The sequence below is a fragment of the Protopterus annectens genome, chromosome 4.part1, assembly GCF_019279795.1.
Source record: "Protopterus annectens isolate FY-2018-M chromosome 4.part1, PAN1.0, whole genome shotgun sequence".
Taxonomy (NCBI): Eukaryota; Metazoa; Chordata; order Ceratodontiformes; family Protopteridae; genus Protopterus; species Protopterus annectens.
The window spans coordinates 480,650,051-480,668,063 of NC_056734.1; the positions used below are offsets into that span (position 1 = coordinate 480,650,051).

The 18,013-nt window shown below is 38.5% G+C and overlaps 1 protein-coding gene across 1 annotated transcript in view; it reads left to right on the plus strand.

The window, feature by feature from the left end:
- The window catches only part of LOC122800929 (organic solute transporter subunit alpha-like), a 206,522-nt gene extending 191,978 nt beyond the window's left edge, over window positions 1–14,544 (plus strand). The window contains exons 8-9 of the mRNA XM_044070292.1: window positions 7,704–7,809; window positions 13,640–14,544. Coding sequence (XP_043926227.1) covers window positions 7,704–7,809; window positions 13,640–13,815 — 282 coding nt within the window. The 3' untranslated portion in view covers window positions 13,816–14,544. The remainder of the gene's footprint in view (window positions 1–7,703; window positions 7,810–13,639) is intronic.
- Window positions 14,545–18,013: the final 3,469 nt, after the last annotated feature.

Genomic DNA, 18,013 nt, shown 5'->3' on the forward strand with positions numbered 1-18,013 from the left:
GCTGACTTATATAATTGCTTTAGTGAGCAAGTGCCAGGTAACTTAAATGCAATGTGTTACAGGTAACTTAAATGCAAAACGACAAACAGTAACTTTCTTTCAAGTGAAACAAGGAAATAAGTACAATAAGCAATGCAGATATCACTAGGGATCCACAGAAGCACTGAAAAGCCACGTTTTAGGTGGAATTAGCGTTTCAGGGAAATAACAAGCAAACAAACAACAAGCATACAAACAAAGCTAGATTCAGCAGGCCTGGATCTAGTCTATGCTACAGCAAACAAGGTGTACCAATTTCAGTAAGAAACAGTTCAAATATGCATGCACTATAAGCCTTTAACCAGAAATTCCCAGCTCGGAAGGGCAGAGTCCAGCCTCTCCTCCCACAAGAGTGCAGACCACAAACCTTCTTAATGTAAAATAACTGGCCTGAAGCCCAAGTGCTTAAACCAGAACTAATACACTTTTAGAATAACAGACACTGAGCCCTCAATCAGCAGTTCCCAACTTAGAACGATGTAAGCTACCTGTCCTGCCACCACTTTGCAGGCCACAAACCTTCCTAATGTAAAACAACTGGTCTGAAGCCTAAGTGCTTAATCCAAAAGACTTAGAATGATAGCTACACTTTAATCAAGTTACTACCAAGCAGTAATAAATACAATTGAATACTTTAAAGAATGCCTGGATTAGTGCTCATGTTATACAAACAAAGCTAGATTCAGCAGGCCTGGATCTAGTCTATGCTACAGCAAACAAGGTGTACCAATTTCAGTAAGAAGCAGTTCAAATATGCAGGCACTATAAGCCTTTAACCAGAAATTCCCAGCTCAGAAGGGCAGAGTCCAGCCTCCCCTCCCACAAGAGTGCAGACCACAAATCCTCTTAATGTAAAATAACTGGCCTGAAGCCCAAGTGCTTAAACCAGAATTAGTACACTTTTAGAATAACAGACACTGAGCCCTCAATCAGCAGTTCCCAACTTAGAAGGATGTAAGCTACCTGTTCTGCCACTACAGTGCAGACCACAAACCTTCTTAATGTAAAACAACTGGTCTGAAGCCCAAGTGCTTAAACTAAAAGGCTTAGAATGAGTTACACCAAGCAGTAATAAATACAATTGAGTACTTTTAAGATGATGCAAAAGCAAAATAAAGTAGGAAGAAACACAAATGCAGTAAAAGCAGATACATTTTTTTTTTTTTTGAGTGAGCAAATGAGATGGACCCAGGAGTTACAGGACAGAAACAAGTGCAAATGCAGGCCTTCAAGTTTGAAAGTTGAGAGAGATGGAAGACCGCCCAAATGGCCAATAACTACAAATTCTGGGCCAGAACCACTCCCTATGTGGTAGACAGGTTACCTAATGCTTACCACTCCCACTGATAAACTAGAAGGCTTCCGTCCAACACAGAAACACTTGGGGGGCTCAGAAGCTTACAAACAGTCCTGGATACAGCAAATCTGTATCTGGAACACTAATTACAGGAAAGGTAGGAAACAGGCTTACAATTTTTTTTTTTTTTTTTTTAGAAAAGTAGCAAAAACAGTAGTAAAAACAATTCACATGCAGTGCAAGCTGGCACACTTGAGTATGTAGCAATATTAGTCCACACACAGTTTGAAAAAATGTAATTAAATTAAAAAGGACTAAAAGCAAGTGCAGAAAGGGTTTATTAGGTAGAATGCGGTAAAGAGATGGGACTGGGGGAGTGTCCTAGATCAAATCTACAGTGGGGCAGGCACTGCAAAAGCCACCAAATTTAAACTACAACCAAGAACAGGGGGGGGGGAGACAGTTTCAACAGAGATGTGAAGAATCACAATGCAAATTATAAAACCAAAAAAATATATACTGATCTCTGTATAGTTGCAGAACAGTAATACAACAGATATCTAAGCAACAATTTAGCTCTATAATACAGAATAATACAGAAAAATATACTCAGCTCTATATATTTGCAGATAGTCTTGTAAGGCTGTCTCTCAGTACACAGGTTCCAATTTAAATGCAGGCTGTTATTAACAGGTCAAATTAAGGGAACCTTGAGTTAAGCAACACACAAGCTATAAAAAACAGTTATATCAGCTGAAGACAAGGCAGAAAATGAGGGGGGGGGGACAGTTCAACAGAGATGTGAGGAATCACAGTGCAAATTATAAAACCAAAAAAATATATACTGATCTCTGTATATTTGCAGAACAGTAAGACAACAGATATCTAAGCAACAATTTAGCTCTATAATACATGTGAGACATTTTGAGCTCAAGTGCAGTATGTGATAACAGCTTTCTTTAGGGGAATTTTTGTAAGTCAGTGGTCTTTTATAACTTTAGCTGTTTCTCCAAAAAATGAAAAAGATACATTTCTGGATTAGAGGAAACCTTATTAGTATAAGTTAAGAAATATGTTCAGAATATATCAGCATCATCTCCCTTTTCTCAGTCAGAGAGTGAAGACTGATTGGGTTTTGTTTTTCTTTTATTTTTTAAAATTTAGCCTACGTTCAAGGTTTTGGATTCAGCTCTAAATGATGTGGCAGTCTTTTATACAAGATCAAGATGCACTCACACTGTTCTTTTATAATAAAAAGGAGCCTCAAATGTTTGAGGAAACTGAGACCCCATTACTGGGATGAGTTGTGGATGACCAACAATTGTACAACCAGTTTTTGGAACTATTTGAACACCTTGGAAATGATGCATCTGCACTACTAACAACTGGTCCATGGATGGCCTCAAGATAACTATAGGTAAATCACCAATAAACAGAGAAGGCAAAATACAGACAGTGTCTGGAGTTATCACTTGTCTAGAAACAAGACATCTGTGACTGATGTCCAGGAGTGTGATTTTTCTCTCAGCAATTTAAAACTTTCTAAGGGTTGTGATTTCAAGGTTTACCATTTCTTAATGAAACAGTTTATCCCCAAACCATTTCATCTCCGAAAGATTCCTAGTAAAAATATGAGTTACAGGGAGTTGTGGGGAGCAACAGCAAGTCTCACCTAACAAAGATTGTGGAAAGACCTTGAATTTAGTGTCTGAAGAGGGAGGGAGGGCCCTACTTAAAACTGAAAGATCAGAAGTACCTGTGGTCTGCCCTTGTAAAGACTCTATATTCAACCACTTAATTGTATATGATTTAAAATTAACTAATGTATGCTTCCTTTCTCTTTATGCTATAAACAAAACTCCTCGCCCGGACAGCAACTGCAGGGCCAAAGTAAAGGTAGCACCACAAAAAAAGGGGCCAGCAGATTCAAAAAAACAAACATTTATTACAATGTACAGACCGGTTTCAGTCTAATGACCTTTCTCAATGTAACAAACACTAATCCAAGAGCCTTAAATAAATACATGTGACCAAATTCAAATCCACCAATCAAAAAAGTTTTTGATATTACAATTCAAAAATTAAAGGTATAAACCCATTATGTGAAAGCTGGATATAAAATAGACATCAAAATTATATTACAATGTGAACATGCATTATATACACCAAAAAAAATAAAGGTATATATATACAACCTTGTGAAGTATAATAAATGCATAACAAAATTAAATATAAAAAAATCTAATCACATTGTTCATATACAAATATAATCAACTGATTGTGACTGACCCTGAAGTCAAAACAATGAGTACAAATGTATTGTATAAAAATAATCGATTGTACATTATGGAGCCACCTAAATATAGGTGTACATATATCACTAATATCATGAAATCAATATATAAAATTGATGGTATAAACACAGATAGAAAAAACCGACTGGTCAGTATATAGGTTACAAGAGCTTAGTGATATAAGATGTTGCCTCATAAAATATACAAAAATCATTATTTATAAATGGTCATTCAAACCAGGGGGAAATGGGAAATAAACCCCCTAGGTTAATGATCCAAGATCTCTCTTTTTTATTAAGAATGTCATGCCACTTATTTTTAGAGAATGTAGAATCAACAATCCTATCAATAATCGTGAATGAAAATTTAGCTGTATTGTGAGTCTGAACATGTTTATATAGTGCATTGGTTGTTACCTTGTTGCGTATATTGCTCAAATGTTCTGAAATTCTAAGTTTAAATGGCCGAGAAGTTTGGCCAATATAGAAAGCTGAACATTGGCACTCAGCAAGGTATATTACCCAACAACTGCTACAGTTGGACAATGTGCAGATTTCAAGACTTTAGAGGTGTTTTTACTAGAGAATTCTTTAGTTTTTAGTACATATCTACAGAAGATACAATGTTCACATGGATAACAACCATAGGCCGTGAATCCCCCCAAGGTCTTTTGTATTTTCTCATGAGATTGGATGGGTAGAGATTTTTTATAATGATTGAAATGGTCCCCTAAGGTGACTCCCTTTCTATAGGAGAATTTTGCATCTATCATCTAAAATGGTAACAAGATGTTCCTCAGCAAAAAGTATGTCCCAATATTTATTAATAACCTGAATCAACAATTTAGTATTTTTACCATATGTTGTGGTAAACCTTATCTTGGAATCACCCCTAGACTTGGTTTTGCCATAGGTCATAAGCTGTTCCCTGGGCATACTGTTCACAAGATGTTTGATTCCAGCCAAATGCTCTTCCAAATAGCCACATTCCACAAATTTGTTAGTGAGATCATGATCACAAATTTCAAGCTCTACTTTATTGGAGCAAATTCTTTTATTCCTCATATATTGGGACTTGGGGATATTCTGCGTAATGTGACCTGGATGACAGCTGGAGGCATGCAATAAAGAATTGGAACTATGGGGTTTTCTATATACTGTGCTAGTTAATGTTCCATCAGATTCCTTTGTAACCAACACATCTAAAAAAGAAATGGATTTCTTGTTTGCAGCCACCGTAAATATAATTCCCCATTTGTTCTCATTGAGATAGTCAAAGAATTCATTCAAATAAGTCATATCTGACTTCTAAACCATCCAGCAGTCATCCAGGTACCTACACCAAATATCTATCTCATCCAAATAAAGATTATGACTTCTGTCATATATAACTTGATGTTCCACAAATCCCATGAAGAGATTCGCATATATGGGAGCAAAGGCAGCTCCCATAGCAGTACCTCTGATTTGTAGATAGTATTGTCCATTGAAAAGAAAAACATTCTTTGTCAAAACTAGTTCTACCAAACCCAACAGAAAGTTATTAAAATCAGTGTTGTATAAATTTAATATGATAAGCCAGAAATCAAGCGCCATAAGCCCAGCCCAATGAGGGATACTGGTGTATAATGCTGTCACATCCAAGGTGCACAAGAGCCACCCCTCCTCCAACTCTGAGTTCTCAATAATATTGAGAAATTCCATTGTGTCTTTAATCCTAGCTCTTACACCCTTAAGTAGGGGTTTCAAATATTTAGTAAGAAACATGGAAATTGGTTCAGTAAGTGAACCATGGCCTAACACAATAGGTCTCCCCGGGGGATTATGAAGACTCTTGTGCACCTTGGGAAGAAGATAAAGAAAAGGTACCTCAGGTTCATCCACCATAAGATGATGTAGGGTCTGATCATCTAGGACACCCTGAGAATGAAATTGTTGAAGGAATTCATCAATCTCAGCCTTAAATTTAGGACTGGGGTCCATGAGTACAGGGGTATAGAACCTAACATCACAAAGTTGTCTCATACCTTCCTTCACATAATTGGCCCAATCCATAACTACTATTGAACCCCCCTTGTCTGCTTGTATTATCACCAGATCCCTCCTAGTAAAAATATGAGTTACAGGGAGATGTGGGGAGCAACAGCAAGTCTCACCTAACAAAGATGGTGGAAAGACCTTGAATTTAGTGTCTGAAGAGGGAGGGAGGGCCCCATTTAAAACTGAAAGATCAGAAGTACCTGTGGTCTGCCCCTGTAAAGACTCTATATTCAGCCACTTAATTGTATATGATTTAAAATGAACTAACATATGCTTCCTTTCTCTTTATAACAGTGTTTTATTTCACCTAAATTTTAGAAGGAGTAGAGGAAGAATTGCAAATGGGAGGCAACAATAAGAGCATGTTTTGGTGACTTTTTCAGAAGATGTCATTTACCAAATCCAATATGTCAAAATGTCTGTTGTATTTTACAGAAAAATATAACTTCACAAATACATTTAATAGGTTCACATGTGTATACTAGGCTAACAACCATTAGAGCCCTTAAAAGCCTAGCTGTGCAACTTAAATGTGACCCAGAATTTGATTCATATTTGATTTATAGGGGGTGACTGTCCCTCAGAGACATAGCAGCCAGACCTGCTGAAGAAGTAGACACACACACATCCAATAGCTTGATGAAAGTAAACAGAAATACTGTTTAGGAAGCATGGGACACCATTTGCCGTAGCTCGGGTATAGTATACATAGCACTGTGTTCGTCATGCCCCGCATTTTATGTGGGTATGTCGACAAGGGAGCTTAGGACACGTATTAGGGAGCATTTATATTGTATAAAAATGAAAGATGAAAAAAATGCTCTTTTTAAGCATAGTATTGTGTGCAAGAATTTTACTAAATTTTTATTTTCTATATTAGAAGTTTGTTATAAGGATATGAGGGAAGGGGATTTTAAGAATTTTTTGTTACAGAGGGAAACCCAGTGGCAAATTAAATTAAAATCAGACCACTCACCCGGACTTAATGAGTCTATAAATGTGAAATGTTTTCTTAAATACCAAAAGTTAAAAGTAGATAAAAGTAATGATTTTGTTTGCTTACATATCACATAAAAAATGTTTCACATTTTTTTATCATGAGTTTTTAAATGAATGAGTCATTAATTGAATGATTAGTTCTATTGGACTGTTATCAGTGATGTATTTAAGGTTGAATTTGTGTGTATTTTTTCATTCTGATGAAGTCCACGGACGAAAGCGGAAAATAAAATTGTGTTACGCTATTTCTTGGGTGTTAAAAATATCTGGCTGGAAGACTGATGTTTACCTACAGCTCACTTCCAAAACACAGCTGCTATTCCTGACACAATGATCCTTGGGATATACATCTGATAGTGACAAGGAAATTAACAGTGGAAAACTATATATGTTAATAAGGTCCATAATAAAGGCAAATTGTCTTTTTATGGTTGTTGTTGTTTGTCTTTCGGCTTTTCCCGGTAAGGGTTCACCACAGCGGAACTCTGGTCTGCTAATGATTGGCAGTAGATTTTTTTACGAAACGCCAAGGTGCCAGCTCAACATCCAACCTTCAATGAAGGCATGCTCATTTATGCACGCATGTCTTTCGAACGCTACCCAACCACGGGGAGGACATGCAGACAACACACACAGAAGGCACTCCTAAGCCAAGCCAAGAATCGAACGGGAGAACCTCTTGCTGTGAGGTAACAACGCTACCGCCGTACCACCGCACCACTTTTTTTATGGTAATTAACAGTTATCTTATTTGTTTTACTTAATAATCTGGTTAGTGGACTGAACAAGTTGTGGTGTTACAATCTTGACTCACTGAACACCTACAGCAGAGTACAGCACACAGCCAGGTGCAGAGACCATCAGAGAAGTGGTGAGAGGTACATCCTCTGAGTACTGGGTCTTTCAGTCTTCTTAATTTGTTATGCTTGAAATATGTGGCTAATAATCAGTTCAGTTTGGTCAAAAAAATACAAACTATTTAATCAGTGCAGCAAGGTGTAATTTTGTATTCTCTGTTTTTCTTTTTGTTTTCAGACTCTCCTAATTCTTATAACGTTGCAGAGTTCCATCCTTGGAATGCTAGCAAATGCAGGAAAAGTAGCATGTGCCCCTCCTTATGCTGGAAGAGCAAGAGCACAATGTAAGTACAGTCAACATGCAAAAACATTTCTATTGCTTTATAAATCCAAAGAAAACTGTGGCATTTGGAAAAACAGAAAATACACTGAATTAAATGACAAGTTTATTACACAAAATTTTATTACCAAAAGTCTTACAGATAATTGTTACTTAAGCCAATCATCATTAGCAACCTCCTTTTTACCATTTTCTACATGAGGTTGGGTGTTGTGTTGTTTCCACTTTTCTTGATTTGCTGCCACACTCCTACCTTCTCCAACAGCTGTGCCTCCCTATTGCAGGTCTTCTTTCACACAATCCATCCATCTCTTTGCTGGCCATCCTCCTTTCTTCTTGCCTTCTTCCTGTCTCCCCCAAAGCTTCTTCACCAAATCATCTTCTGCTTTTTGGTACATGTGCCTGAACCACTGCAATTTGTTTTCTTTGACTTTCTCAGCAATTGGAGCTGCTTTGGCTTCTGCTCTGATGTCATCTTCTCTTTGCAAGATGCCCTTACTTCTTCTTGGCTTCTACCTGTTTGCCCCAAATTTTCTTCATCAGATTGTCTTCTGTTTTTTTGAACATGTGTCCAAACCATTTGTTCTCTTTGCCCTTCTCTGCAATTGGAGCTATTTTAGCTTTTGCTCTTATGTCATCATTTCTTTGCTTGTCACACAGTGTGCATCCTACCACCCATCTCAGGCACATCATCTCTATTACTTCCTCATTCTTCAATTGCTCTGCCATCACTGCCCAGGTTGCTGCACAGTAGTACTGGTCATACCACTGTTCTGCATACCTTACAGTAGTACTGGTCATACCACTGTTCTGCATACCTTACAGTAGTACTGGCCATACCACTGTTCTGTACACCTTACAGCAGTACTGGCCATACCACTGTTCTGTACACCTTACAATAGTAAAGGTCATACCACTGTTCTGCACGCCTTACAGTAGTACTGGTCATACCACTGTTCTGTACACCTTACAGTAGTACTGGTCATACCACTGTTCTGTACACCTTACAGCAGTACTGGCCATACCACTGTTCTGTACACCTTACAATAGTAAAGGTCATACCACTGTTCTGCACGCCTTACAGTAGTACTGGTCATACCACTGTTCTGTACACCTTACAGTAGTACTGGTCATACCACTGTTCTGTACACCTTACAGTAGTACTGGCCATACCACTGTTCTGTACACCTTACAATAGTAAAGGTCATGCCACTGTTCTGCGCACCTTACAGTAGTACTGGCCATACCACTGTTCTGTACACCTTACAGTAGTACTGGTCATACCACTATTCTGTACACCTTACAGTAGTACTGGCCATACCACTGTTCTGTACACCTTACAATAGTAAAGGTCATGCCATTGTTCTGCGCACCTTACAGTAGTACTGGTCATATCACTGTTCTGTACACCTTACAGTAGTTCTGGTCATACCACTGTTCTGTACACCTTACAGTAGTACTGGCCATACCACTGTTCTGCATACCTTACAGTAGTACTGGTCATACCACTGTTCTGCACACCTTACAGTAGTACTGGTCATACCACTGTTCTGTACACCTTACAGTAGTACTGGTCATACCACTGTTCTGTACACCTTACAGTAGTACTGGCCATATCACTGTTCTGTACACCTTACAGTAGTACTGGTCATACCACTGTTCTGTACACCTTACAGTAGTACTGGTCATACCACTGTTCTGTACACCTTACAGTAGTACTGGTCATACCACTGTTCTGTACACCTTACAGTAGTTCTGGTCATACCACTGTTCTGTACACCTTACAGTAGTACTGGTCATACCACTGTTCTGCACACCTTACAGAAGTACTGGTCATACCACTGTTCTGTACATCCTACAGTAGTACTGGTCATACCACTGTTCTGTACACCTTAACTTTTAAATTCTTTGGCATTCTATCACACACTACCCATGAAATTATATGCCAGTTAGCTGAATATCTTATCATTCTAGCTTTGACCTCATCATTCAGGCATCCCTTCTCATCTTCAACCACCCCCCCAGATACTTGAAGCTACAAACCTGTTCCGCTATATTCTCTTCTATTTCAGATTTCAGCTTTGTCAGATTTCACCCATTTGTTGCTGTGACAACTCTCTTGGCTGTACTCTGCTTCATCTTATGTGCCTACAGTTTTACATTCCATTCCATTTGCTAAATATCCTGTTCAGAATTTACTTGTAATGCCACATTGTCTGCAAACAGCAACTTTGTTGATCTGTCCCCTGTGACCTGTTTGCTAATGTAGATCATCACCACTATGAACAGCAGTGGACTCAGAGCTGAACCCCTAGTACACACTCACTCCCATTCGGAACTCCTCTGTGAGTCTAAAAACTGTTCGTACTTGTATCACTGGGTCATTGTACAAAGCCTACACTAATTCTACGAATGTTTCTGGGACTTCAAAACCATCACAAGACTGCCCAAATCAGCTTTCTTGGACCTTGTCATATGCTTTTTCCAATTCTAGGAATGCCAAGTTGGACTCTTTCCTCATCTCTAGATTTTTCTCCACTGTCTGTCTTACTGCAAACATCAGTTCAGTTGTGCTTCATCCTTATCTGAATCCATATTGGTAATCAAATATCTTACTTTCTACTACACCATATATTTGTTTATCAATCACGCTCTAACACTTTCATGCAGAGGGACATGAGTTTGATACCTCTCTACTGCCAACAGCTGTGAATGTCACCTTTGTTCTTGTACACAGGCACTAGAATGCTTATTCTCTTGTCATCTGGGATATGCCTTTCCCTCCATACTGCTATGATTTCTCTAGGAGCCATTTCTCCCCTAATTCACCCAACAACTTGATCATATCTGCCATGACCTCATCTAGCCCTGCTTCTTTCCCAGAATTCATTTTAGGGTGGCTCTTTTTCTTCTTCTTTCACTGGAGACCGTATATGGAAAAGTACAGTTTCTGTGGGAGTTTCTTCATTCAGAAGTTGCATGAAGTACTCCTTCTATTTGCCCTTAATGTCCTGTGGACTGGTAAGCAGGTTGTTAGTGGCATCCCTTTTGAATGGCGTCTGATGACTATCTTCTTTATCTTTCTGTCTTTACCTTGCAACCTGTTACAGTTTCTTTGTGCCATGTGCTGAGTTGCTTTCCAGAAACTGGTTTAGTGCCCCTGATGCCTTGTCCTTTACTATTGCAACTGCCATCTTAGACTCTTTGTTAGCCAACCAGTATTCCTTCTTAGCCTGGTCCGCTTTTTCTGTCTCCCACTTTTTCCATCATTTCTTCTTCCTTTCTTTTGATGACTTCCTTGACTTCTGCATTCCACCAACAGCTTTCTTTATGTACATTATTACCATACTTGGCTCATCCATGTATCCGTTTTATAGTCCTCACATGTGCTATTTAGAGATGCTGTCATTTTTCTTCAACTCCACCTCGGTTCTCTCTTCCTGAGGTGCTACATCCCTGAGTATTTCCATGAAGACTTGTGCTTCCACTCCAATCAACCTCCTGGTCTTCAGTCTAGTCTCTGTTGACCTCAGAGCCTTCACTGACCATTGCTTGCAGCTAATTGTGGCCAACAGTTGTTTAAACTGTGGGCAGACTGTCTCATTCAAAATGAATTTGCAATCTCTGATTCTAGTCTGGTACCCATTTCTTACTAGTAGGAAGTCTACATGAGTTGAACATTGGCCACTCTTGTAAGAGATCTTGTGACTGCCTCTCTTGCTGTAGCGTGTGTTGGTCACCATCAAGTCATTTGCTAGACAGAAGTCTAGAAGAGCCTCTCCATGTTTAGTCTTCATATCCTGTTCTGTCTGTGCTAATATGAGCATTCATGTCCTTCTATCTCAACACCAACTCGTGTTTCCTTCTTTATCTAGTAAGTCCATCAACTGCAGTCTGAATTCACTCTTTTCCTTGCCATCACAACCCTGTTATGAGGCAAAGGCTGAGATTATGAATAGTGCCCTGTCTTTACATTGGAGTCTGACTGCCATGAGTCTATCACAAATTCTGATGACATTCCTCAAGGTCTTCAGAAGAATCTCTCTTACCACATTTCCCATACCATTTATTCTCTGTCCTCTCCCTAAGTCATAGACTCTAGATCCCATGCCAAGTGCCTTTGCTGCACTCCCCTTCTATCTTGTCTTATGGCTACACAGGATGTCTAGTCTCCTCCTTAGCATCATGTCATCTACTTCAAAGCTGCATCCTGCCAGTGAACCTATATTCCGTGTAGCAATTCATAGTTCAAGTTTGGTAGGTTGGTAAGCTTTTACATCCAGCTTTTGCTCAAAGAGTTACCCCAGGTAACCCACTCGGCAACTGAACACTGTCACTCCAGTACTTTATTGATACAGGACTGCTTGGCTTTATGAAGAGTACACATTGGACAACAGGAGCACCTAGACCCCTCCCTCTATTATCATGGGTCCCTGGCTTTGGTCAGAGTAAACTGAATCCTCAGCTCTGTTATTGCTGGCAAATATCCATGCCGATTGGTGGCAACATTATTCAAGATGATCAAATCACCTGGGGCCAGTTTTTATGCAGTCAAGTGGCTACCCCTAACATAACTTGAGCCAATATTATCATTTTAATCAAACTATAAAAATTGAATTGATAAAATGAATTAATAAATGCATATTAGCCAGACAGTGCTCCCAGGCTGAGTATGACAAAGGAACATGTGGATTACTGTTCTTCCCAGGTTAACAAATACAAATGATATATTTATTTTTTATGTAATTACTTAATAAGCACACTTGAACACAAAAGAATCTACTCAGCAGTGGCTCAGTTCTTTACCTGGTTAACAAATACAGACAAATACATAAATAAATTAATAAGTACATTTGAACACTACAGCATCTATTCAGAAGGGCAAATCATATCAAACAGGCGTGGCACAACAATAGAATTTTTTCTTCTAAATCTCCTAAATAATCATCAAAATCACCAGTAGAGGGCAATGGCTTACTACTTATGGAATGCCATTAACCGTGGTGGTTCGCATTCTTACACATGCTGGCAGTAGTCTTCTAGAAACAGCCAGTATCGGCTGGTATACCAAGACAGTAAGGATATATTAGTATGTACAGGCAATCTATGATGACAGATCTGCAGTCAGCTTATTTTTTTCATAGGGTTTCTTTACAGCCTGTTGTTTTTAGAGGCTAGTGTTTCTCAAATGATTACCTCTGGTTTGCCATACATCAAAAGTCATATTTATCTAAGTGAAAAATTTTACTACCTTTTTTCTTCATCATGGCTACTAGATTGCTAGTGTGTTCATAGTGGTTGCCTTTTTATATGTGCCCCATAAGCGGAAAATTATAATACAATTATTGTAAAGAGTACCTCAACCTGAATTTAACCTGCTCCTTACAAAAGTCTCTGTCATTAGAAAACATCTGCTAGAATTTTTTTTTTTGTAAATAGTGCAAATATTTTGTGGAATTGACTAAGATCCAAGTATGTGATTTTTGGGTGATTTGGCAAATAAACCTGATTTTTTTACATACTTGCGCCTCCAGTGAAGACTGGTGATCTGTGGCTGGGGACCTGCTGGTGACATTTTCTTGCTATTTTTCTGGTGCAACTATATATAGATAAAGTATATAAGTAAATGTGTGTGTGTGTGTGTGTGTGTGTGTGTGTGTGTGTGTGTGTGTGTGTGTGTGTGTGTGTGTGTGTGTGTGTGTGTGTGTGTGGACAGATAAACAGACAGGTGCTTACATATGGTAACCTGTAGAAATTAAACATTATATTTAAAACTTTTAAATATTGTTTACCTCCATGATAATATTTATTTCTCTTTTTTCCTGTCATTTCAGTAATGAATAACCACTTGATGATAATAGAGATGTTTATTGTGGCAGTGGTGTCGAGATTATATTATAGACAGAGGGACGAGAAAGAAGGATACTCTATAGTCAGCTTAACGAATATAGACAATAACATGGATATTGGGAATGATGTTACAAAGAACTCAGTGATAACACAGTGCTAACCGCCTTATGAAGAGCAAAGAAAGATATATAACATAGGAACACTTTATGTTCCTCTGCCTGTGCGGAGAGTGATTTTATTAAACGGCAACTATAAGCTTCCTAAAGGATTCATATTGTATGTTGAAACATGGCTCAGCCATTCAGGCTTCCACAAAGAAAAGTGCTCATGGCTCATTTTGCTAAAATAGGCCTATTGCATCGTAAAGAATGCAAAAAGAAGAAATGGTGCACCATAAAAGAAGGTATATTTACTTACATTTTCACCAAAAGCAAGCACACACACACACACACACACACACACACACACACACACACACACACACACACACACACACACACACACACACACACACACACACACACACACACACACACACACACTGCTTCAGTTAGAAGGATCACTGTTCTCATTGAATGGATTTATCAAAACCATGCTTCAGTTTTCTCAAAGGAAGTGAGTCTTCCAAACTGGATTTTTTTGAAAATGACCTAGAGCCCATTTCATCATGTTGCAGCAATGTTTTAAATAACCAGAGATAAAAACATTAATTTAAAATGTTATTTCAAGATATCATATCATAAAGATAAAATAATCTTAACCACAACTACTTAGACTTTGTCAATGCGCTTGTCATATCTTTTCATGCATCTGTTTCTCACTGATTTTCATTTTCAGTTATGATGAAAATGTTGAAGTTGCAATTTATTTTATAAAAAAAGGAATATTACAGTGTGTTTTTGTTTTAAATTTATACACTGCCTGCTCTGGGCACCCACAAAATGATAACATAAAAGGTATCAGCTAGTGATGTACATGTCTAAGCAAACTATTCTCTGCATCCAAAAAATGTTAATTCTTTAAGAGTACAGTGACCTGTCTACACTGTGGTTTCAGTACTATATCATTATTCGTCTTAAATTAAGATGCTGTACAAAGCACAGCTGACAACAATTCCAGGAACAAAGAATCTCCTAATGCAGTAGTGAGCTTAAAGAAACAGGAACTGATAAAATAATTTAGGGCATGTGATACTATGCATTCATGCTTTCATAATGTCACAACAGAAAATTGCAACTCTAAGGAAAGTGTTAGGGCTATATCCTTACCAGTAAAATAAAATCCAGAGATAACATGCTTTTTGCATAAGACAAGCTGTATAATGTGGCACGCAACTTGATAAAGAGCCATTCACAGTTCCACAAGCTTCTTGATGCAAAGTTGTGAATAATTTACTTTAACTGCATGTATTCTGTAATGTATTATTTTGATCCCATGACGGGATAGTGGAAGTCAGTACACTAAGGAAGTAAACTATGTATGACAAAATATAATCAAGTCTACAATTTTCCCCATATTAGGTATGTAAATTTATGGCAGACAATTTCAGTGTAGAAACACTGGAACTTGTACTCACATATTAAACAATTAGCTGAGCAGAAGCCTTTCTAAGGAGTAGAAATGGAGTTCCAGCCCTCTTTCTTTCTAGAACTAAATATAATATGGCACTAAACTGGTAGTGATCACATAGGTCATATTTGATTGTATGAGCATGTGACCCTTAAGACGTAGTTGAACGCAACTAATAGCTAAATGATACAACCTTCACAATTTGATTAGGTAAGAGTGGCATGCATGTTTATTAAACAAATGCATTGACAGGACAGAACATGGGAATGCCATTTCAGGTCACAGAGTATTGTAATGATGAAGCTATTATATGTGGCAACAAGATAACTGACATTTCTAGAAAATATGTCAGTCTAGTGAATGGAAATACAGCACATATAGTTAAATATATGGAGTGTTAAGATTCATCTTGTAATATTTGGTTTAATCTTTCAGTCACAATGTGGATGTTGTGGGAATGAGCAAATCACTTAACCAGATAATTATTCCCAGTTTTCACATGAAAATAAAATATTCTGACTAATTTAAGGGAAAATTAATAAACTTTAACATTACAGTACACCAGGGTACATCCACACACACAGCAGAAAGTAAATTTCAGTTGCCAAATGGCAAAATAGCTCTCAACTGTCTAATTTTGCCTTATATTTTTTATTTGTGCCTCACAGAATTTTTGACTGTTGAGGATTGCAGTCACTAAATACAATAACCATTTGAATTTCAAATTTCTTACCATTCAGAAAATTCATGCCAATGTAAAATTAGTTATTCTGTTAACTGTGTAAATATATGAGTACTATTTAACACTGATCAATGACTTTGGACCTTTGTCCCAATTTATTGTTTCATTGTATCCAATTCTTCAGGTAAGAGCTTAAGAGGCATGAGTGACATGTACATAGTTATGCGTAACACGCAAGCATTAAGGGATTCTGATGAGACTAAAATCTATGTTAACATAATGTGCTCGTGTCTGTGTGTGTGCAAAATGCTAACTACTTTGCAAACGCCACCACAATTGTTACTAGGTTATTACTAGGCTAACAACCACTAGAGCCGTTAGAAGCCTAGCCACACAGCCCAAACCATTTGGGTCTCAAGTATTATATGGGGATGAATTTTAGTAGGCAGGTAGCTAAGGTGTTGTGCGGGGGGGGGGTCATTTAGGATAATATTTTTCTTATTGACTGCATCTGTCCATAAGGGACATGGGGGCCAGACTAGGAGTAAAGTTACAATTTCCCATCCAATTGTCAAGGTTTTGTTTGAATAGGGTTAGGGATGAGCTCTGTTTTACATGGATGGGAAATCAATTCCATAGTACAGGGATCCTTTGGGACTCATAGCTGTCTCTCCAGCACATTCTGTTTATGTCACAAGTGAAGTTCAGGTTCCTGGATGTAGTGTTTCTGGTACTGTTTGTTTTGTGCATTGGCAACAGATCCATCAGGACTGGGTCTGAGGAACCCTGTAACCAGGCAAAGATCCCCTCTCAGCAACCTGTAGGAGTCTAAATATGGAGACAGAGTCTTTATTCGATGAGTGTAGGACAGGTTATTCATGCCCTGAATTCTCCTGGAGAGAAACCATTGTGGACATTCCAGCTGTTGCAAGTCTGGTAAGATATATGTCAAAGGGGACACTGTATTCAATGATTAGTCTGATAAGGACTGGATAAAGTGATACTATAACTTCCTTGGACCTGGATGCCATACCCTTACCCATAAGCTGGGCTATATAGAATGATTTTCTTATTACTTTAGCTACATGTTGGTCAATGGCCAGATTGCTGTTTGCATATGTTCCCAAATCCCTTACTCCTGTGTCACCTTTTAGGTGTGTTTTATTGATGGAGTAATTAACTTGCATTGACTGTTTCACAAAGGGCATTAGAATGGATGTTTTGGCATTAAATGTTAGGCCACGGCTTTAGCACCAGTTATTTGTCTATGTTAAACTTAATTGCAAGATGTTTATATCTTGGGAGAATCTATGATAGCATCCAATTTACAGTCATCTGTGAACCTGGTGAGCTAGAGGCCATTAACATTAGCCTTGACGTCCTAGAAATTGATGCCAAACAGGAGCAGGCCCAGAATGGAGCCCTGGGGTACTCCACAGGTGACCCATCTCTTGATGGAGGTGATCTCACTGATCCTGACTTTTTGGGTCCTGTGACCCAGTCAGCAATTCAGTGAGTTATGTAAGGATTTAAGCCTAGCTCAGAGAGCTCATCAACAATGCCTAAGTGGAGGTATTGTATCAAATGCCTTAGCCAGGTCAAGATATGAGGTATGGACTGTTTTACCCTCATCCATTGCCTTTGCGACCCTCTCAAAGAAGTCTACCAGGTTAAGTAGTAATGACCTTCCTTTAACAAAGCCAAATTGGGATGGGTCCAGTGTCTGTAGTTTGCCAATGTCCTTGTTTATCATTTTCATGATAATTCATTCCATGTCTTTGCATATTAGGCTTGCTAGATTGATGGGTCTATGGTTCTCTGGGTTGGATGATGATCCACCCTTGTGTAGGGAAATGTCTGTTGCAGTCCTCCATTCACTTGCAATGCAGCCTGTTTAAGGCTATAGTCAAGGAATGTCTCAAGTGGTCCTGATAGGCCATGTTTTAGACTGTTCAGCAGGTAACCAGGGATGTTGTCAGAGCCCATAGAGGTGGTGTTTTTGGCTTTAGCGAGTACTGCCAGCACCTGATCCCTGCTGTTAGCTGGGGGAAGTATGTTGAAGGGATTTCACTTGATGGAGAAGGGGAGGGAGGTTGGGGATGAAGTT